We start from the raw sequence: 22,953 nt of genomic DNA on the forward strand, positions 1-22,953 counted from the left end.
CCCAACTCGTGTTGGCACACATAGTGGTGCAAAGTGTATTTTTGCAGTGCATTTGCACTACTTTTGCACCAGTGCAAAGTCACTTTGCACTGCAAACTACACTTTGCACCGCTCTGTAAATCAGGGTGTTTGTTGGCAGTTCAATGTCACTTTGCAGTGCACTAAATATTCCATGAATCGGACCCCACATGTAATAAATGTATTGTCATTGTTAGTATCGCACTGCCAGGGAGTAATGGTGGTGGTTTGGGAATCTGTATTTCTAGCAACAGTATGGCTTTGCCATCAGTCTTCAATATCACTGTTGGTAATTACTACCAGTCATAAATATTTAGCAAAGCTGTAAATAATACCACCGGCCATAGCATATGTAGCTTTCAGAGCTAGAGACATAACTCTGCAATAACAAAATCCATATAATTACTTGAGACCTAACAAACAACAAATAACACACACTTCAAATAGTGGCACCCGATCATGCGCATGACACTTTTTAAGAGCACGTCAGCATTCATCTTATTTTCCGAGGTAAATAGCACCATTTTAAAATGTTGTATTGAACGGCATGCCGGGTTGTTGGTAGCAATGCAAATGAAATCCCTGGGAAATGTGCCACCTGTGCTAATCCGAAGCAGTGACGTCCCAGTTAAGCAGCATTTGAAACTTCAGCAATCTCCAGAATGTTACCACGAGAGGTATTTTCCATTCACCACCAATTATAGCATTACCACCCTGTTTGGAATGTGACCCCTTGTGCTTTTAGGAAAGAAATGTAGAATACAGTAACTTTCTGCGGGTGGTGGGCTATGGTTAGCATGCAGAGCCGCGTCATCCTTTAGGCCCTGACTCTTAGACTCCACGCTCAGGGTCCCTGGGGATGAGGACATCACGGTTTTAGGGGCCCGGGTCATTACAAAATGCTCTCCCACACTATAGGTTCATTTGGAAATTGTTCTCTGGATATGTGGATTTTTCCCATAATTCTTAATTGTTGCAATGGATAGATCGTAACAAATCCATTATTTTTGTCTTTTGGGTTGTGTTGCTTCCTATGAAATAAAGCAACAATTGAGTTTGAAGAAGCATGAGCGCTCTGGACAGCAGTGGGGGGGGGGGGGCACGCCTTCCAGCGGCATAACAGGCGCCGGTGATGTAGGAATGCCCACAATATTTGGGGGTCCCTTAGACTGGATAAATTCTTGTGCATGTCTGTGGGTGACAGCATCCTAAACGGCCCTTGACCACATTTTGCGAGGGGGCATCCATTTTGTTTTACGCGACTGACTACTAGGCATCTTCGCTGCTCGTGAAGGATGGGGGCATTCATCAGTGATACACTGAGCTTCTATAGGTGACCAATCAAATACAGTACTAAGAGGTCATTCTAAGATAAGCAAGTTGTATGTGTCGAGAGGGCACCAACATGACAGACGTTGTGCTATATAAGACAACTTACACTGCAGGACACATTCCAGGAGCTTTGCACCTCTTCAAATGAAATTATCAATCGAGAAAACATTGCTCTAGTGCAGTGGTGTTGCTAGGCCTGGAAAAGATCTGGGCCTACACTAATTTTGGGACTGTCAGGTCTGGGGGCTAGCTAGCCTTTTTGGTTGTAACCCCTGAGCTTCTATCCAGGGCTACAACCAAAATACCGGGGGCTATAGCCTCCTCAGTCCTCCCCCCCAGCAACGCCTCTGCTCTATTGCTAAAAAACAATTCTTAGAATGCATTTTTTAATCAATGCAATGTTTGCTCTAGTCCTAGCCCGTTGCCCTGTGCAACAATGCATTGAATAACACTCAGCTGTACCTGAAAGTTAGGGGTCCCCAGGATATCGCCCGCCTCCGCGCAGGCCTTGCTACCATTCAAGCCTGGATGAGAAGCGGCTAAATGAAACTTAACCCTTCCAAGAGATAATCCATCTGCCTAGGCTTCCAATCAAAGGTGGCTGGACGGTATTCCAGCATTACATCTAGGCCCAGTTCTTCGAAGCCCATATGTTTTCAACACATTTCTCTGCTATGTAGATGCGGGTTGGACTCGGGTATTTCAGGGGAGTGGTGCGGGGATCTCCCCCGCATTGATATGCAGTGAAATGTGTTAAAGGAAATCGATGAAATGAACTTGGAAGCAATATACTCGAGCAAATCGTGTAGATCCGGCTGAACGGTATGCACTTGGATGCACACAACTCAGCAACATCTCTCAGATGCACTGTGGGCCACAATGCATCCTTTCAACAACACACCGCTAAACACTGCAAATTGCTGTGGCACCATATCACACTACTTCCTTCCTTCCTGCGGCCGCAGGACTTCTGAACTGTAGTACAGGCTCTGGTAATCTCTCACATAGATGGGAAAACACCCTACTGGGAGGGCTCCCAGCCACACTGCTGCCCACCCGCCCCCACTTCAGGGTGGCACACCACGCAGCGGCACACCTCATCACCCGGGCATGCAATTTCAACCACATCTCTCCCACCCCACGTGAGCGTTACTGGTCACCCTTACCGATTAGGTGCCTATTCCTGTATCACCTACAAGACTAACAAGGCTGGCACTCCACCCTACCTGGTGGTGAACTGCATCACACCATATGAGCAGCAGTACCATTCCCAGACTCAGTAATAGAGGAACCCAAAACGTGCTACACTCTGGTTTTATTGGATTCCTTCCCAGTAGCAATCTGCACCGCTCCCGCCCACCTTTCTTTTTTTGTTTATTTTATGTGTTTTTTTTTACATTTTTAATATGTGTTTTTTTACATTTTTAATGCGCTCACACAGGGCATCGAGGCGCTGTTACAGAAATATTTTGGGGTTTTTTTTGGTTGCGTAATTGTTTTTTGTGTCTTAGTTGCGTATTTATAACGCGCTTAAACACCCAGAGGTTTCTAAGCACGGACCCAGGGATCAAACCTGTGTTGTTCGTGTTAGGCACGCACGTTGCCGCTGAGCTATCCCCCGGGACAGAAAGAGCTGAAAACCTGCCTATTTCAGTCACACCTTGACATTACCTAGACTTTGAGACTACACACCAGCCATGGTCTGTCTGCAACTCAGTACAGTGCAACTGTCTCGGGAGGATAGTTTAGGAGCAATGTGCTCGCCTTAGAAGCAAGACGACACGGAGCAACACAGGTTCAATCCCCGGGTCTGTGCTTAGGTATTAAGCGCATTATAAATAACCTATCAAATCAAATCAACTGTGTTGTTTTGTGCCCACACAAACAGCACTGTGTTACAGTTTGCCCCTCAAACCTCTTGTCTAGTAAAACCACCCTAGACCTCTCCTTCCAGTCTAGGTTTGCACTATATAAATATACATATGATATACATCTATTGACCTAGGGACCAATTTCGTTGGTGACGGTGAGCAGTACAAAATCCTTTAACATTAACATTGAAACAATATGTTTTTTGCACTACAGAAATGTTTGCCAAAGTGAACTTGAAGAGGAGGGAAGGTTCGGAAATACCACCCAATATGCTTATTAGCCGTTGAAAGATGAAAGCAGTTGTTGAGCATGCTTGGTGTTGAACCTGTGACCTGTAGGTTATATACACACGCACACAAACACTCCCTATCCCAGATGATTCTGCGCGCAAACACTTAGGGCCCGATTCATGGAATATTTGCCCTGTTCAAAGTGAATTTTCATGGCTGAAAAATGACTTTCCACTGTCCACACAAACCCTGATTCATGGAACCGTGCAAAGTGTATTTTTGCAGTACAAAGTCCGTGCAAAGTCAGCTCATAACAATGTTTTCAGTTCAAAATGACTTTGGCCGGACTTTGCACTGCAAAAATACACTTTGCACAGTTCCATGAATCAGGGTTTGTGCCGGCAGTGCAAAGTCAATATGCAGCAGTGCAAAGTCACTATGAACCGGGCAAATATTCCATGCATCGGGCCCTAAGGTTGCTCAATGAGCTATTTTGTCACCATGCTTTGCACCAGCAGGTGTTGTCTTGTAACGCATTATGGACCTGATTCATGGAAATGTTTGCACAGTGTAAACTGCCTGTTCACTGGTGAAAAGTGATTGCACTGCCAACAAACACCCTTATACATGGAACAGTGTAATGCATATGTTTGCCATGCAAAGTCTCTTTGCACTGCAAAAATACACTTTGCATTGCTCCATGAATCAGGGTGGATCGGTGTTTTTTGCACTGCTCCATGGATCAGTGTGTTTGTTGGCAGTGCAAAGTCATTTTTCACCAGTGAAAAGTGGCATTGCACCGTGCAAAAAAAAAAAAAACATGAATCAAGCCCCAAGTTGGAATGTAAAAAATAAAAGTTGCTGTTTGTTTTGAGAAATATGAAGGAAAATCGCTTTGTCTGGCATTTCTCATCCCCGCTGGGTTGAGCCTGGGGATTTAAACCGCTTTTCAAACCCTGCATTTATGTCAGTGCTTTTTTGTTGCCAGAGTTTGGGAATTTGGTTAACAGCGCCATAAAAATAGCGGTACAGGGCAACTTGAAAGGTGTTTTTTTGTTCGAGTGTGTGTGTGTGTGACTCTTTCCACCGCTCGATTTTAATGCGGACAATGTTCCTTTAACAGCTCGCATCTGCGGATCGCATTAGATGCGAATATAAGGTTACTGGTGATTAATGTCCGCCTGCTTCCCGTTGGTTGGAGGGAGGCCGGGTACTCTGTTAACCCCTCCTCCCACCTTTCTCGGGTTTCACCGCACAAACTTTTCACTTGCTCCCGGCACAGTATTTAAATCCAGGCATCGCCCTCCCCTCTCAGCAGCAGCAGCTTTTTTCACAGGAAGGCAACCCAGGGCCTTGAGCAGCCGTGCCATTAAATCAACCTGCAGAGGCCAATTGCAGACAAGCGTTTGTCTGTAGCTCGAGCTGCGCCCAAGGATGACGCCAGCGCTGCTCTTCTGAACGAATTAGAGCTTCAAAGCCAGCACTTCTGTTTTTGTGACTGCAAAAAGGAAACTAGAAAGGGAAAAGTTATGATTTTTGTCTCTATGGTGCTATAACCAGAGACATTCTAGGGCTCTAGGTTTTGAGGCTTGAGGCCTAGTTTGACAGAGAGAACCTGTCCTGGACACTCATCGAAGGCCGCGGCCATGGATCCAATGGGGAGCAGTTGTATGAGAGGGCCTCATTCTTCGACACCACTTTGGGGGTGCATGCGGAACCCCCACGCCGACGTCGGTGGCACCACAGGGCTGCACCCCTACCAGCAGACACCATTTTCCTTCCACCAAAAGCCGGACTTTGCCGCCTACTCTGACTTTTCGGCCTCTTGCCTGGCCGCGGCGCCCCACAGTTACCCCCGGGAGGAGCGGATGTTCGCCGAGCAGCACCCCGCCACCACCTTCCACCACACGGACTGGCACTTCTCAGCCGCCGAAGCCCGGCGAAGGCTCAATCCTGGCTTGGCCTTAGGTTCTGGGGAGATCGAGAACAGCAGTCCGAACCTGGTGGACGCCTCCGGGTGCCTGAGCGATGATTATGGGGCGCTGGGGACCAGTCCTAGTGAGAGCGAGAAGAAGTCGTCCAAGAGGAAAAAGGAAGTATCAGGTAAGGGCACCCTCAACCCGGCAGAAGGTACATCCCATCATACGATATTTGCTCTACCTGTGATAGACATGTACAGTGTGTAGGTAGGGTAACCTGGTGGACCCATATCACTGGGTCGCTTCTCTTGCACTCTTAGGGTGTAATGTAACCAGCTCATGCACCCCACAGTTATAGTCTTGGGTGACATCAATGGAATAATTGGTCTTAAGCCTTTGATAACATGGGAAGCTAAGGGCTGGGAAAAAAGGTGACCCTCAGAAAAGAGTCTTCTGGGCTCCTTATGGATTGAAGACCTCCCCAGACCGTGCAGAGATGCAAAGAGATCTAATATGCGATTGGCTGGAAGATTGATCCGCCTACTCCTACCTCCCAGAGCCTCCATGGCCCCAGCTTCACCCGCACTTTTCAAAACTGGTGCCCCTTGTGCCTTTCAGATGAAGTCCTTCTGAATCCAGCTGCTGTCTTAAGTCTCACAATGCATCCTTCATTACCCATGACATGGAGACAGCGTGAGACAGCATGAGCCGCGTCCCAGCAGTCTCAGGATGCTCTCGCTGGCTGCAGGACAGCTAGTCAGCTGAAGATCGATTCTGTATGATTTGTCGAATTGTTTTCATCGAAATAGAAATCATCGGGTTTTTTTTTTTACTGTAAGGTTTCGCTGCAAATATATGCGGGGCGGGGACCCCCTCCTAGACCCCCATAACCTACCTACATTAAGTATTCACCTAAACCCACCCCACACATATTTGCGGCAACATTTGTGATGATTTCTACCTCGATGAAATCTGCTGCGGGAAAATCTCCTGCTACCTGAAGAACAGTTGTCTAGACAAGTGCTTGGATGCTTGCTAGAGTGCTTGTGCTTTAGACATATGAATGAATGAATGAATGAATGAATGAATGAATGAATGAATGAATGAATGAATGCATAAATAAGACGTGTATCCTTCCTTTGCTGTACCATCTTAACTATATGCGTGTAGTCGTTGCCTCATTCTATAGCATGCATGTAGATGGTGAGGGCGGTGGAGGTTGGCACATAGCAATTGGTCAGCAATTTGTGTCCAGAGTATAAAGCAAGTTGAGCAAGGGGGCACATGCCTGGGTGCGGACAGCAACTCTGCACACCGCAACTCGTAGTTAGAAGGCATGGGTGTCAAGCTGCAGCTCCTTAAAGTCACAGCAAGGTTCAAATCTTTGCCGGCGCTGTCGTGGCTATGCACCAGGCCGATAGGAACCGCACCGCAGCAGGTAGTGCACCGCGGTCTCTAGTACCCGATGAAACCTTTTACTGCTGTTCAATCTGGGGCTGAAACTGTGTGGCTGAAACTGTAAGCACTGCTTAATTCTATGCAACTCTAAATAGTGTATACATTGTATTGCTAGTGTGTGATGCCTCCCTGTTACGTTGTGTCACTGAGTTCTTCCGCTCCATCTCTTGTTTCGCATCCGGTGATTACTAACAAAGTACCCTGCAGTGTAAATGGTGCACGAATCACGTGCCTCCCCGAAGCAGGTGCCCCATTCTTCAATACATGGAAGGAAAACACAGTATTCTGCCCCAGACCACGGCAAAAACAGAGCCATGCAGAAACGCACGTGCCAGACAAGCAGCACGCGCTACGAATGCACGCCAATGGCAGGTGTGCACTGTATCACTAACACTGGCATAGCAAGGCAGGCACGCCATGCCAGAGCAAGACAGAGGCCCAGCAGCTTAAAGTCCAGCATCATGGTCCCTGGTGTTCAGGAGCATATGGCATGGCAGCCTCTCTTCTTTTTTCGCCTTGCCTTACAGCGTGTGCTGTGTAAACTACCCCCCACTCCCCCCCCCACCTCCCGTCTCTGGACTATCTGCATTGTGCCTCCAAAATTCTAGAGCTGTGGCCACCACACCTGGGCGCAGGCCTCAAAATGAAGCCTCGGCCAGTGCTGTGCGCTGAGGTACGATGGATGAGGTTCGGTGGTTACTTCCTCGGCATGGGAACAGGCAACCAAAAATCATCGTTTATTTGTCTGTGTTAAGTTGTGTTGACTCTCTTCGGAAATGACACACACACATATTATCAACCATAGGAAAAGCGAACTTCTGGAAACCCTATTGTTATTCCTGACCTGGGACTTCTTGGGCCGTGTTCGTAGGATCCGGCACTCATTGATGCGTTTTGTGGGGCATCCGTTCCTCATCTTCTGACACATGTGGGCAGACGTGGGCGAAGGGATGCGCTAGGAAACAGCTATATCTCAAAAACGGCACGTCTGAAAATGACAATAAATAAATAATTGATACAGGAAATCGGAAAGCAGCTGCGCCTGAGAAATATTAACCAAATCTGGGTTGAGAGGATTTTATTTAAGTCAGTAAAGGAATGTTTTTTTTTTTTCTTACCCAAGCACTGGGTTCCTTTTGCGGGAAAGGTTTCTGGAATAAATTAAATTTGACATAACCTGTTCTGGCATTACAGTGTTAAACTACACAACTGTAAACGGCTGCGCGTTGGGGGCAAATTCACGATGCTTAAAAGCGGGGGCTACCCGAAGGCTAAAAGGGGCGGATGCTGAAGTGCCCCAACCCCTCAAAATAAAGGCAACGTAGAAGGGGCTGACCGCTGGCAGGGTCGGCTGGCGACATAAATTCGGTCAGGGCGCCAATGAAAAAGTGGCCCACAATTGCAACTATCAGTTAGTTACCATTAGTGACAGAGTGCTTGAGCTCCACTGGGGGGGGGGGACTTCTGGTAAATACTGTTGCGAATTGTGCCTTTTAATTAAATCATATTTGGGGGCCATAGGTCAAAACTACCAGTTGAACAGTGCAGTAAACATTGGCCAGATATGGCGCCCACCTTTACCAAGAAAACGCAGCCCACCAGCATGTTAGTAGTGCCCTGGTGGCATTGTCCCACTGCCCTACAGGCCAGTCCGTGCCGGGTCACTGGGGCGGGCGTTTTATATTTACATAGAGTGATGGCAGATGTGCAGCTGGATCTGGGCTCAGATGACTGCTGGCAGCCCAGCAAAAGCGGCGAGTGGCATTTTCTAACAAGCCAGGTTTACAAAATACCGTTCAGCACCCTCGCAGGTGACAGCATGGCCGTGGATAACTCGTGTGCTTCAAGGGGCAACGTCAATGCACTCTATACTGAAGACGCGAGGCCTGCGGGTTCGAGTCCCCATCCTGGAACCAAGTCACCTAAACTCTCACGGCGGCTTCGCAGCTGTGTAAGACACCTCTCGGTTTCCTTCACTGCCAACATATGTTTTTCCATACGTTGGCGTTCATATTTACACCGTTCTCGTCTTATCGTTGTGCGTACGTGAAAATGGCTTCACTTGGAATGCCGGCGTGCTTCCGCTAAGGTCAACCTCTGGCCTAAGCGCCGGACTTCTTAGAATGGCGGCAAATGGGTCAGACGTCATTCAAGCGCCCAGCCTCCACGAAGGGCCGTCAGTGGCTTCGGGCTCAGAGCACAGTTAGCACCTTGGGGTAATCACCGGGCCACGTTGCGCTGCGGTGCTTATCTCGCGCCTTGCCAGACTGCTACCTCACTCCTTGGCAGCCATTTGCTGTACGTGTGAAGGTCTGAATAGGCCTCGCGCACCCCCATGCGCTCCCCTGCCAGCAGCCATTATGCAGATGTTGAGGCAATACGCAGGCTTAATGAAGTGGAGCGCAAAGCCCCCCTGGGCAGAACCACAATGGCCGAGGCGCCAGCGCCAAATGGCGTATGGCCTCCCGTGAGCTTTATGGGGCCCTCCCCCATAACAAGAGATAGATCTCTATGACTGGGCACTTTTGGAACTCCTGAAATATATACGACAGGTTTTGGTTGGTCAAAAACACGAGTACTATTGATGTCTACTCTGTCAATGGAGGCAGGTTTGGACTGGCCTACAGGGAGCTCTGGAGATTTCCCCCGGTAGGCCCCTGCACCCTGGGCAGTTTTGGACCGGCCTACAGGGAGCTCTGGAGATTTCCCCGGTAGCCCCCTGCACCCTGGGCAGTTTTGGATTGGCCTCAGGGAGTTCCAGAGATTTCCCTGGTAGCCCCTTGCACCCTGGGCAGGTTTGGACTGGCCTACAGGGAGCTCTGGAGATTTCCCAGTAGGCCACTGCTCCCTGGGCATATTTTGTGAGGTAACCTATTTTATGTCCAAATTTTCTCATAGGAAAAGGGTTGGTCTTGCTGAAAAGGTGTAATATGGGGCCTCTTTGAACATTATTCCCAGGGCCTCTTTTGGTTCCCAGTGCACCCCTGCTTTACGAGTAATCGCCGTGGCAATGCACATTATGTACATGCATGAATACTGGCCTCAGGCTCTCAATATTACAAAATAAATATTATGTCCTCCAGCCCCGGTCTCTGGTATATATTCACACTCGTGCCCCTTCACCACCTGGTATAAGTAACTTAAACAATGCTCTTATGTTAAGTTGCATGATCCTAGGACTGCTTGGCATGTGTGTTATTGCCTGCCCTCTAAATAGTGTCTGTTCTAAATAACAGCCAGTTCAATAAAAATATCATCATTATCCAACTCTTAGCCTTTACTATGAAAAATTGCATTATTATTATTATTATTATTATTATTATTATTATTATTATTATTATTATTATTATTATTATTATTATCATAATTAATATTTTTTCTATTCATTTTAGGACACGACTTAAGGAGCTAGCAGAGAGCGTACACACCTTTAAAACATGTTGGAACGCAAACTGCATTCTGTTTAAATATTACTACTAGTAATAATAATGTAGTAATGGGTGGAGTAAGTCAGAGCTACTGACAGTACCTTGTTTGGGAATCGAATGGCCATCACCAGGTGTAAGGCAAGAGATATTCAAAAGTACTCAGAGTAGAGTCTTTGTGAATGTAACAGTCCACATCAGGCGTAAGTGAGGAGTAAGCCATGGCTACGCACAGTACCGCCTTTGTGAATCGAAAGCCCTCCCCAGATTTACATCAGAAGTTAGTAATTACTCTTAAGTAACTTCCTAATGAATAAGCCCTCGCAGCTTAGCCTTCTACACCACCAATCTGTCCTGACCACTCCTTATCTCGCACAGAGTAACTTGGGGCCATCCCATGCTTAGCCTTCAACACCATCTATCTGTCCTGACCACTCCTTATCTTGAGCAGAGTAACTTGGGCCATCGCATGCTTAGCCTTCAACAACATCTATCTGTCCTGACCACTCCTTATCTTGAGCAGAGTAACTTGGGCCATCGCATGCTTAGCCTTCAACAACATCTATCTGTCCTGACCACTCCTTATCTTGAGCAGAGTAACTTGGGCTATCACATGCTTAGCCTTCAACAACATTTATCTGTCCTGACCACTCCTTATCTTGTGCATAGTACCTTCCTTTAGAATGGGAGCTCGCAGCATAGCCTTATACACCACCTACCTGTCCCGACCTCTCCTTATCTTCCACGGAGTGACTTGGGCCATCACATGCTTAGCCTTTAACAGAACCTATCTGACAGGCCTCTCCTTATCTTGCACAGAGTAACTTCCTACTGAATTGGCCCTCTCAGCTTAGCGTTTAGCACCACTGCTCTGTCCCGACCTCTCCTTATCTTGCACAGAGTAACTTGGGGCATTGCATGCTTAGCTTTTAACACCACCCATCTGTCCTGACCTCTCCTTATCTTGCACAGATTAACTTGGGCCCTTGCAGCTTAGCCTTTAACACCACCTATCAGTCCGAACCTCTCCTTATCTTTCACAGAGTATCTCGGGCCATGGCATGTTTAGCCTTCTACACCACCTATCTTTTCCGACCTCTCCTTATCCTCCACGGAGTAACTTGGGCCCTCGCAGCTTAGCCTTTAAAACCTCCTCTCTGTCCCGACCTATCCTTATCTTGCACAGAGTAACTTGGGCCCTAGCAGCGTAGCCCTTAAAACCACCTCTCTGTCCCGACCTCTCCTTATCTTGCACAGAGTAACTCCCTAATGAATTGGCCTTCACAGCTTAGTTTTTAACACCACCTATCTGTCCAGACCTCTCCTATTCTTGCACAAAGCAACTTCAGTGACTACAAAGCATATTGAGGCCATACAAATTGGAAAAAGGCGCTATATAAATGACAAATACAATACACTACTACTGGCCTCGATATCGAACAGCAATGATCACTGTTGCTTGCTGTACCCGCTGCACTAATTATAAACTAGTGATAGGTGTGGAGCAGCAGAGGAACAGGCTGAAGATGAGGGGTATAAAACGATGGTGGAAGGGCAGGTGAACTCTGTGACCTTGGGCAGGAGAGACAACTCTCCCTTTCTAAATTACCTTAATGGGGCGCTGGCACTTTACAATCAATTACACCATACCTTCTTCCTGCCACACGCCTTATGTCTGAACATTCTGTCTGCCCCTCGTCTGCTCATCTTCAGCACCTGGGGGTGTCTGAAAGGGGTCACTCCGCTTTCTACATGAAATGAACACCAAAAAACATCATGCTATCCCCTTCCCTCACCCTCCCCTCTTCCTTGGGTCCCTCTTTTATGAACACCCTCTACTCACGCGTGTTCTCCCCTGTTCTATTGCCCTGTAGTTCTCTCCTCGCCAATAAAGCATCTTGTTCCCCTCTTCCTTGGTCCTTATTCCCGACTTCCTGCTTTTACACACCAGCCTCACTCGCATCGACTGGACAGCAAAGGTGTTCTGCATTTGCCCTGTCTCCCTACTAACCAGAGGCGTTGCTAGGGGGGGGGGCTAAGGGGGCTATAGCCCCAGGTCTTTTGGTTGTAGCCCCGGATAGAATCTCAGGAGCTAGAACCAAAAGGCCAGCTAGCCCCCAATCCCAACAGTTCCAACATCAGAGTAGCCCCAGGTCTTTTCCAGACCTAGCAACACCCCTGCTACTAACCTCACCCCTCCCACTCTATTTCCGATTTTCCACAGCACCTGCAGACCATGCAAATGACAGTGGATCCTGGTAAAAGTCCCAAAAGCCCATTGATCGTTATTGACCTCCTGTCAACAAATCAGGTTGCTCAGAGTGCGGCAATACTACTGGTAATGACTGCATTCTGACAGGGAAACAGCAATGCGGTTTCCAGGCAAGATATCTTACCTCAAGACACTTCCTCTCTCGGAGGACATTTCTTCCACTGCAACATTCAATGGAACTCAATAAAGAGAAAGCTAACACATGAGAAAATGCTTTTATTTTCTTATAGCGAACCGTTTATTTTTGCATGACACATAGGGCATGCTCGTGTTATATCTCCTCCAGTTTAACAAAGTTTGCAACTCAAATATGTAACTCACGAAGACAACCATGTTATTTAAATTCTACATCACAAAAGCATATGTCATTTACTAACTACGTTTGCCTATTTACTTACCATTAAAGTGACCTTACTTTAGTTCACCACCAGAACACGTATTGCTACTAGCATTAATTAGATGAATACATCTTTTATAACGCGCTATACAACTGGAGACTAGTCTCTAAGCGCGGGAACTGTGTTGCTCTGAGTTGTTATGCTTCCAAGACAAACATGTTGGCCCTGGGCTATCCTTCAAGCCCATGTGCACAATATCGCTATGTGCTAATAGCCTTATACACTTTGGGAAGGGTCATTATCACTTGGGATAACGACCCTATCAAAACAAAGATCCCCTCCCTTAGTCTTTAAGACTACAGCAACATAAATCATATTATTCCCCTCTACTGTTGCCCTGTCGCTCTTCCCTCACCAATAAACTATTTTCCGTCTTAGTCCATATACCCCACTTTCATCTTTTAGGAATCCCCTTATCAGCTCTGCTCTCCTCCTTTTCTGTTGCCCTATAGCTCTTCCCTCACCATTATCCCTCCTCCTTGCCTTCTTTTTTGGTCCTTATTCCCTACTTTCCTCTTTTAGGAATACCCTTATCAGCTCTGTTCTCCTCCTTTTCTGTTGCCCTATAGCTCTTCGATCACCATTAAACCCTGTTCCCTCTTACTTAGTTCACATATCCTACTTTCCTCTTTTAAGAATCCCCTTCTCGCCTGCGTTCTCCTCCTCTACTGTTGCCCTATAGCTCTTCCCTCACCATTATCCCTCCTCCTTGCCTTGTTTTTTGGTCCTTATTCCCTACTTTCCTCTTTTAGGAATGCCCTTCTCGTCTGTGTTCTCCTCCTCGTCTGTTGGCCTATAGCTCTTCCCTCACCATTAAATCCTTTGCCCCTTTTACTAGTGCATATAACCTACTTTCCTCTTTTAGGAATCCACCTTCTAACTCCTACTCTCCCTTCTTCTGTTGGCCATCAAAAGGTGATGTGTGGTCCCTGTCGTTACATCCCCATTTCGCATTAGGGACGTAGGTGTTAATATACAGCACTCCGTAACCAATCCGGCATCATAAACAATCACCAACCCTGTGACTCCCAAATTGCCCTTTCGACCAATTGAAAACTTGGTTCCAACTTTTAGTTTGCTTTACTTTTAGTAGCGGGCCCTCTATATGGTAGTTACGTTGACGACATATGTCGGAGAGTTAGGAATGGGTCGTTGCTTTGTCCCTGGCCTGTGTCCAACTTTGGTCACACCCTCATAAACCATCTCACCACTTGTTCTTCTCATCTTTGTGTTATTACATAGTCACCTTTCTGGGGAAGCCTCTGGCATATGTAAATGTGTTTTTGGAAGTCATTTCTGATTTAAAATTGGCATCCCTGCTCTTCAAATGAAGACACATTCATGGACCTCAGTGCTCAGCCTGTAGAACACAGGTTCCACTCAAGGGCATGGTGGCTTCACCCCAACATCCTTAACATTAAAAAATGAAGCAATAATAAAACCTATCCTCTGAGTGCTGGTTTGAGGGAGGCACCCGACATGAAATGTAATGCAACAACACAGCGTTGATATGAGATACATTAATGGTATTCACTTTATCAAGCTCTGAAGTATAGGATGAAAGGCTGAGTCGATTGGCAGTCAGACCTTGGCAACAGGGCTTACCAGGGATGGATCGGGAATCAAAAGAGGCCCTGGAAATAATGTTCAAAGTGGCCCCATATTACACATGTTCAGCAAGCCCAGCCCTTTTCCTATGCGAACATTTAGAAATAAAATAGATAACCACACAAAAGAGGCTCCAGAGTTCACTGTAGGCCAATTCCCTCCTGTCCAAGGTGCATAGGCCGACCAGGAAATCACCAGAGTTCACTATAGGCCACCCCCCCTGCCCAGGGTGCACAGGCCAACTGGGAAAGCCCCAGAGTTCACTATAGGCCAGTCCCCCCTGCATAGGGTGCATAGGCTGACCAGGAAAACCCCAGAGTTTCCTATAGGCCAGTCCACCTCTGCCCAGGGTGCATAGGCCAACTGGGAAATACCCAGAGTTCACTATAGGCCAGTCCCCCCTGCACAGGGTGCATAGGCTGACCAGGAAATCCCCAGAGTTTCCTATAGGCCAGTCCACCCCTGCCCAGGGTTCAGAGGCCTACCGGGAAATCTTCAGAGTTCACTATAGGCCAGTCCCCTCTGCCCAGGGTGCATAGGCCGACCGGGAAATCCCCAGAGTTCACTTTGGGCCAGTCCACCCCAGTGAGTTACTTATGCACCTTGGCAGGGGAAGCTCACCTCACTGTAGGGCGTGCAACTCACAGAGTTGTTAGCAAACCCACAACTTTGTAGACACTCAGATACATTTTTCAGAATAGGAAATGTGCTGCCTGGTGCAGCGTGGTTTCATATCGCAGCAATGCATTGGGACTTCTCAAAAAACACATACTCTGTTCTTTTCACGAATCCCTGGTTAATTGGTTGCTTTCTTGCAGCCATTAAAAATAACATTGCTTTTTTATATAGTATTTCAGTTAATATGATTGTGAAATTACTTGGGACCAAAACATGGTGGAAAAAGGAATAAGGTGAGTACCAGTTCTCACATCAACTAAACAATTACCCAAGAGCTGAATCGGGACACATGGGAAGTGAAGGAACCGAAAAGAGGGCGCGGGACTCCAGCAAAATAAATAACACCGCTTTTTTTGTTGCTAAATTGTTTGACTTTCAAAAAGGTTGACTTTTAAAAGTCGAATGAATTCACCCAAAGTGCTGCGTGGACATTTGGAAGGTTGACATTTGTCGATCTATTTTATGATGTCTTTTAAATGGATGCCGATTTTGGGCATGAAAGTAGCGAGATCTGTAGGGGTGGAGTTGGAAAAAAAAAATTCTGCTCACAATCTCAGGCAAGTGATGGGAAGAGAAGGTGCTCGGGGAGGCCTTCTGGCCGTCTCCCTTCAGGTGAAATGTGGGCACCTTAAGGGCCCGATTCATGGAATATTTGCCCGGTTCAAAGTTAATTTGCAGTGCTGAAAAGTGACTTTGCACTGCCGACACAAACCCTGATTCATGGAACCATGCAAAGTGTATTTTTCCGTGCAAAGTCATTTTGTACTGCAAAAATATTCCATGAATCGGGACCTAAGGGGTGGCGGGAAGTAAGATGCAGTGCCTGTCAATTTGGGCTGCATAGACTGATGTACACAGATGTTGAGGGACTTCCCTAGTATATTACCTTAAACTGATGATGGAAACTTTCTTGCTCTTATTTTCTGCATTTTTTGGGTGACTTTCTGGATGTATGAAACCAAAGAATACTGAGTTGCATCTGTGTGTATGTGTGTGCATGCCACATATGGGCGCACGCGCATGCATAGTTCCTGCCAAGGATAGATGGATGGATGGACGGACAGATGCATGGGAAGGTGTGTGGATGGATGGATGGACGGACGGATGTATGGGAAGGTGTGTGGATGGATGGATGGACAGACTGACGGACAGGCTGAGGGAGGGCGCAATGGATGGATGGGTGGCCCGACGGCGGACGGGCGGGTGGATTGTTGGAGGGACAGACGGATTGAGGGAGGGAGCAATGGATGAATGGATGGCCCGACAGCAGACGGTCGGATGGATGGTTGGACAGACTGACGGACAGGCTGAGGGAGGGAGCCCGACGGCGGACGGGCGGATGGATTGTTGGAGGGACAGACGGATTGAGGGAGGGAGCAATGGATGAATGGATGGCCCGACAGCAGACGGTCGGATGGATGGTTGGACAGACTGACGGACAGGCTGAGGGAGGGAGCCCGACGGCGGACGGGCGGATGGATTGTTGGAGGGACAGACGGATTGAGGGAGGGAGCAATGGATGAATGGATGGCCCGACAGCAGAGGGTCGGATGGATGGTTGGACAGACTGACGGACAGGCTGAGGGAGGGAGCCCGACGGCGGACGGGCGGATGGATTGTTGGAGGGACAGACGGATTGAGGGAGGGAGCAATGGATGAATGGATGGGTGGGTGGATGACCAGTGGTGTCACAACCTTATGACACACATTGTAACATCTGTCATAGCAGCAGATGTCCCTCAAAGGCATTAGCTAAGGAGTTCTTGGGTCTAATGTAGAACCCAGAGAGAACGATATCCCTTGATATTGTATATTGCACCATGCATTACGCTGCATATTACTTTAAAAAGATGCTGGGCCAGATTCACAAAAGCATTTTACAATGGCGCAATCCCACTGACAACGTTTTGTAAATCAGGCCCACTACATATATCCATTTGGCAAAACGGGGTTTTTAACTATATATTTGTTGAATGGGAGAATGTTACAATAAGAAAGGAATATTTACTTGTATTAAGTCATTTTGCATCTCTGCAGCAAGCACACGAATTATACAGATAATTGGTTATGTATAACTCGCTTAATAATCAAACAGGTTTCTAAGCGCGGACTCGGACTCGTCTTGCTTCCAAAACGAGCGCGTAGCCACTGAGCTATACTACCCGTGTCAACCCACCAGGGGAGTTGCTAGGTCTGGAAAAGACCCGGGGCTAGGCTGATGTCGGAACTGTCGGGACTGGGGGCTAGCTAGCCTTTTGGCTGTAGCTCCTGAGATTCTATCCGGGGCTACAACCAAAAGACCAGGGGCTGTAGCCCACTTAGCCCCCCCTAGCAACGCCTCTGCAACCCACTGAGTTGCCTTAACAAGTAGATAAAGGATAGTGTGCCGCCCTGCTTGCCTTGTCTCCCCACGCCCAAGACAACCTTTGGGAGAGATTTGAACATACAACTAATAGCTTCTGCTGTGGCAAGATGACTGATGGACACAGAACGCCATCGTGATGTCACAGCGGCTGCTGGTGCCTCACCCTTGCATTCAGCTGAGAAGGACAAAGTTAACCGGGAGTCAAGTTCAACATTCCGATTGGGGGTGATTTTTTTCGGACACTAGCTTTAAAGTGGAACCGGTGGTGTTATATCTGAATGTTAGGTATCCTGCCAACAAGTGGGACGTGGTACTGCGGTGACGTCATCACGGATACGACATCGTTACAGGAGAACATTAGTGAACTATAATCTTTAATCTAGAAAACATCACAGAGATGTTAGTTCTATGAAGCTTGACCGAATCTATTTTATCACATTTTAATTTGCCGTTTGTGCCACTTTTTTTACCACAGAAAGGGGGAGGAGGGCCATTGCAACCCTGCCTCCCGTCCCCCATCCCCTTTCAATCTAGCTTACCCAAATTTACCATCTGTGGTTAAAAAAAGTGGTACAAAATGAGGCAAAAATGCATTTGCTAAAGTTACCATTTGCCAAAAGTGGGGTATACCAAGATCTCATACAAATGAATGAAAAGTGTAATCAGGGGTGGCCTTAGGGCAGGGCTGCCAGGACAACTGCCTGGGATGCCATTACCTACCCCTCACCACCTCACCCCCAACTCCCCCACCATGCCAGTTCAGGGGAGTCTTTCAAGGTCTCCCAGAGCTGGCGTGGTTGACATTAAATACACCCCGCTCTCGGAGAAGTCCACATGTACTAAGAGTAGGGCGCTGATGCTTTCGCATCGGCGCCTCTGGAAACATGCGGCATGTCCCACATGAGCAGGGGCACGCGGGGGAAGGAGGAGTTGTGTTGCGCCGCTAATGCTGGCGCAGACTTCCGTTTTAGCCGCGGCCATCTTGAAGGCCTGCCTGCACGGGACCGGGATCTGGTTGGATCTGCTGTTGGCCCCCCTTTTCTGCAGTGATCGGCGTGCACACTCTACCAGCCAGCCCTAATTGGTAAGAGCCAGCTGCCCCCTGGGAATGGACCAGAGCAGTGTCAAGGACTTGCGGCCGCATTGCCGTGTGCCATGTTTGCCGCTCCACACTGGCCTTTTGGCCTCTGCCGCTTGCAGGTGTTCCTGGCATCCCCAAAACAGCTGCACACGCTATTGCAATGCACACGCCACTCCACAAATCACTCTTTTATGGCGTTATTGTACTTTAAAAAGGCCAGGCATGCTATATGGGAGCAAGATGGCAGGGCAAAGCAACGGTGTAATGATATGGGAAACAGAGGGAATGCACATTAAGGGGTCAAATGAACCCAAAAAAACAAACTTTTTGCACGGGTGCATGAAAGGAACCATTTGTATTTAGCTCCATGTTTGGTGCATGCGTCCCAGGCAAAGGAGTAATCCATTGGTGCTCAAACAGTGGCATTTTAAAATAATGTTTGCATTGAGGAAAAAATGTGCTCACAATAATTTTGACCTACATTTGCAGTGACATTTTCTCTCATTTTTAGCGTAACCCATGGAACTACTTACGAGGAAAAAATCATTTGCTCCCTTTCTTTTTTGATCAAAGGTGATTCATAGAAATGTTTTTCTTGGTTAAAGTACAATTGTATGTCAGCAAAAGGTGCTTCATACGTGTTTGCAATTATTTCACAAGCCTTTTCGTCCATTTTTGCCGAGGTGGAAAATGTTTTTTTATTACTACGCAGTTAATAAAAAATGGTTTGCTCAATTTCTTAGCACGGAACCCGCAAACGTGTTACTAAGTGAATTTCAAGTCTTTTCACTCCGGTGAACCCGCTGGGAAAGGTAGCTGGCGATGACAGGCCGCTGCATTGGCCCAGGAGGGCTCCCAAGGAGGATTCTGTACCGAAAGACGGTGAAACATGGCGACTTCCCCTAAGGAAAAAGGATCCTGTGCAGTCTGAACGGTGCAAAGATTGTGACGGCTTCTCAACAGTGCCATGCCGAACAATATGTCTAATTCAACGAACACGTTTGCATTGGTATTTAAATGTCAAATCATACTATTCAATTCGGCCAAATTATTTCAGTGTGCTAACATAGATCCGTAGATGGTACTCGCCTTTTTTGGCCAAATTCAATTTGGTTGACATTAGTTTGATCACATTTTGTGTCACATTTTTTTACCACAAATAGGTAGTTATGCGGTTGTGGCTTAGGTATATAGAAAGGGGGGTAGGTGGGTGGGTAGGTGAGAGGGGCTGTGGGGGGCCTACCCCACATTTTGCTGTTCATTTAGTTTTTTGTTTTAAACCCAATTGAACTGAGATAAATATTTGTAGACTTCTACAATAGATCCATATCCATGTCACCTCTCATCCTAAGCCTAGGCCATGAAGTCTAAGCACTGTTTAATATCATTCACTGTTTCCAAAGCACTAGCCACAAACTGAACTGCCCCTTGATGCCTTAACAATTGTCCCTATTTCCCCCAATTAGACTGTACTCTTGTATCCTGACATGGGTCAGAGATAAACTTGAGTGGGACATACCTAGAACATACCTACCTTGACACCTATTTCCAGCAGGCACTGAACTCTAGTAACAGTGTGGTTCAATATGACCCAAGGTTTGATTAAGGGCAAAAACAGTCATATTTGAAAAAAAAGGTCATACTACTAATGTCAACCAAATTGAATTTGGCCAAAAAAGGCGAGTACCATCTACGGATCTATGTTAGAACACTGAAATAATTTGGCCGAATTGAATAGTATGATTTGACATTTAAATACCAATGCAAACGTGTTGGTTGAATTAGACTACATTAATGGGATAATAGAATTCAAGTACCATCTGAGGTCATAAATTAGATATAACCAAAAAATAAATAAATCTGGCAGCCAATGTTCTTAATGCACATCATTCCTTAAATATCAATATGTTTTGATGGATTTCACTGTGTTACTATAGCCAATTTCCTGATTCTATTTCACTGTATGAAGTTAGGCTGAGGCTCGTCAATCCACCAACCACTAGAATCCAGTCCAATTCTGCCATGTCCCCAATGAATATGTAGGAGATACATTTACATACAATGGATTTCATTGGAGACTATTTATGTTTGTCTATCTGAAAACCTATCTGGGCATGACTATCCGGTGGATCGTCGAACCTAGCCGCAGTTCGGTACAGTGTGTATATTTATTGGATTCGCTCATTTTCATGGAGGGAAACCTCTGAGTCTCTCAGAGCCTGCCAGACCCAGGAATATTTTATTAGCCCAACGAGACTCTAGACTCTGGGCTTGGTGGAAGGCTTTATTTGGGCACCCGAGTAACCAATGGGATTTCAGTTGTACAAGCCTAAAGAAACAAACCACACTTTTTAATATTAATTTTATGTAGAATGCTGCTTTTCCTAATATTTTCCCTACTTAGTATAAAATAACAATATTATTTTGAATGCATGAAACAGCAATGTTGGTCAAGACATCTAGTGGTCTGTATAATACCAAAGTCTAATGGATATCCTGCTCCAAAATAATAAACTGGTGAATGAGGAAGACTGAAAACAAAGCTTGCTTTTAAGGTACGAGTTTCTAAATGTACCCTTGTGTGCATCCTCACAAGTAATCAGCCATGTTCAAAGCAGCACATACGCACACGTGGCAAAGTATTGAGACCTGCCTCATATGCGAAATGCAGAGGAACCGACAGAGAGCAAACATCAACTTATGATGCCAAAACCTTATTTTCATGTAAATAATTGAGTATGGAACGTGCAGTCTTATCAATGCACATTCAGTATATGCGTTTATTCTTATTTGTGTGGCTAAATGTAGGAAATTAGTATATGGATTTTTTTTTTTACTCAAAAGTTGTGTTTTGGACATGAAGGGCCAGATTATGAAAATGTTGCTCCTTGTGGAACAAAATGGAGCAAATGAATGCATCACCAATGATCCAGTTTACATAATACAGAATAGAGTAAACGAGCTCAACCCCAATACGTTTATTTTATTTAATTATTTATTTTGCAATTTGTATAGCGCACCCAAACCAGAGGCATCTAGGCGCTGTCTAACCATATTATATAAACATGTTTCCAATACGGGAAGAATGAAGCAGACTGTTATTTACCATATTTACTGTGTAACAAGAAAAATAGTAAACACATTTCGTTGTAGGCTATTCAGCACAGTCTGTTTTATTTTTCAAAAGTGCAACCATTTTTGCATAATTGCTCTGTTTCATATTTTCTAACCATTTGCTCAATTTATAGCACTGGTGCCAATGTTGGCTAATGTGGCCCAACTTGTCTGCTGCACTGTCTCCTGTTGGAAAACTGACATTGACCCTCTTTTGTCTGCCCTTTAAATACTGCCATGAAATGCGCCTCTCTGACCACCCCCTTGTCTTTGAGACAAGAGTACAAGACTACTATGCACCTGTAATGCCAATTATGACACAAACAATAAAACCATCAAATAGACCTAACACAATTCTCAAATTTGACACACTGGTTGCCTGTTTTACAAAGTGTTTTTCAATGGGATGTAAATCAGGTCATTGCATCAACTGCATTTCTTTTAGTCAGCTAACAAGCTCTCAATCACAAAGCACTACATCACGTTCTACACATGCTAGCATACAAGTCACACTGCATGTAAAAACCCAATTCTAATTTTCATGCACCTTCATTTTTAATCCATCCTTATTATTATACTTGTCCGTGGGTGTAAAATCCTTGATGTGTAATATTCTTCAATCCCCACCTCGTTACTTCTTTTTTAAAATTCTCTTCCTTTGTACATAATGATGTGTTATTTATAAGCACTTTTGCCAAAGTTCTGTACAGAGGACATAGTTACATGCCTTTATCACCCAACTGGCCCTCATTTATTGACCTCAGAAGGATGGAAGTGTGAGTTGGCCTAGCTAGGGTTTGAACCTGCGACCTGCAAATGACACTCTAATCAAAGCAGTGAGTGCTCAACCCGCTGAGCTATCTTACCAACTCATGAGCAGAGGAAGGATGCATTTGACACAACTGTCGGAGCAGTATTTGTGAACTATATTTGTACTGCAGAATAGGCACTATGGACCAGATTCACAAAAAATAAATACAAGCACTGTAACATGTGGTAGGTGCAAGTTTCACGCGTGAATGGCACGCACACAGCGATTCTTTAAGAATGCCATGTCACCAGTGCAGAGTTCGCAGCGACCACACTTTGTGTCACCCTAAGTGCACTTTGCCAAAAGGGAAGCCACTCCAGGGTATCATGCCCAAAGATTGACATCCAAAAAGGCAACCTAGAATGAGACTGC

The 22,953-nt window shown here is 46.2% G+C and overlaps 1 protein-coding gene across 1 annotated transcript in view; it reads left to right on the top strand.

Annotated features, from left to right (window-relative positions):
• Positions 1–4,765: 4,765 nt before the first annotated feature.
• Positions 4,766–22,953, top strand: part of MEOX1 (mesenchyme homeobox 1) — a 69,670-nt gene continuing 51,482 nt past the window's right edge. The window contains exon 1 of the mRNA XM_069634408.1: positions 4,766–5,555. Within this exon, the coding sequence (XP_069490509.1) occupies positions 5,099–5,555 (457 nt within the window). The 5' untranslated portion in view covers positions 4,766–5,098. The remainder of the gene's footprint in view (positions 5,556–22,953) is intronic.

The sequence above is a fragment of the Ambystoma mexicanum genome, chromosome 13 (assembly GCF_040938575.1).
Source record: "Ambystoma mexicanum isolate Mex_15411 chromosome 13, UKY_AmexF1_1, whole genome shotgun sequence".
NCBI lineage: Eukaryota > Metazoa > Chordata > Amphibia > Caudata > Ambystomatidae > Ambystoma > Ambystoma mexicanum.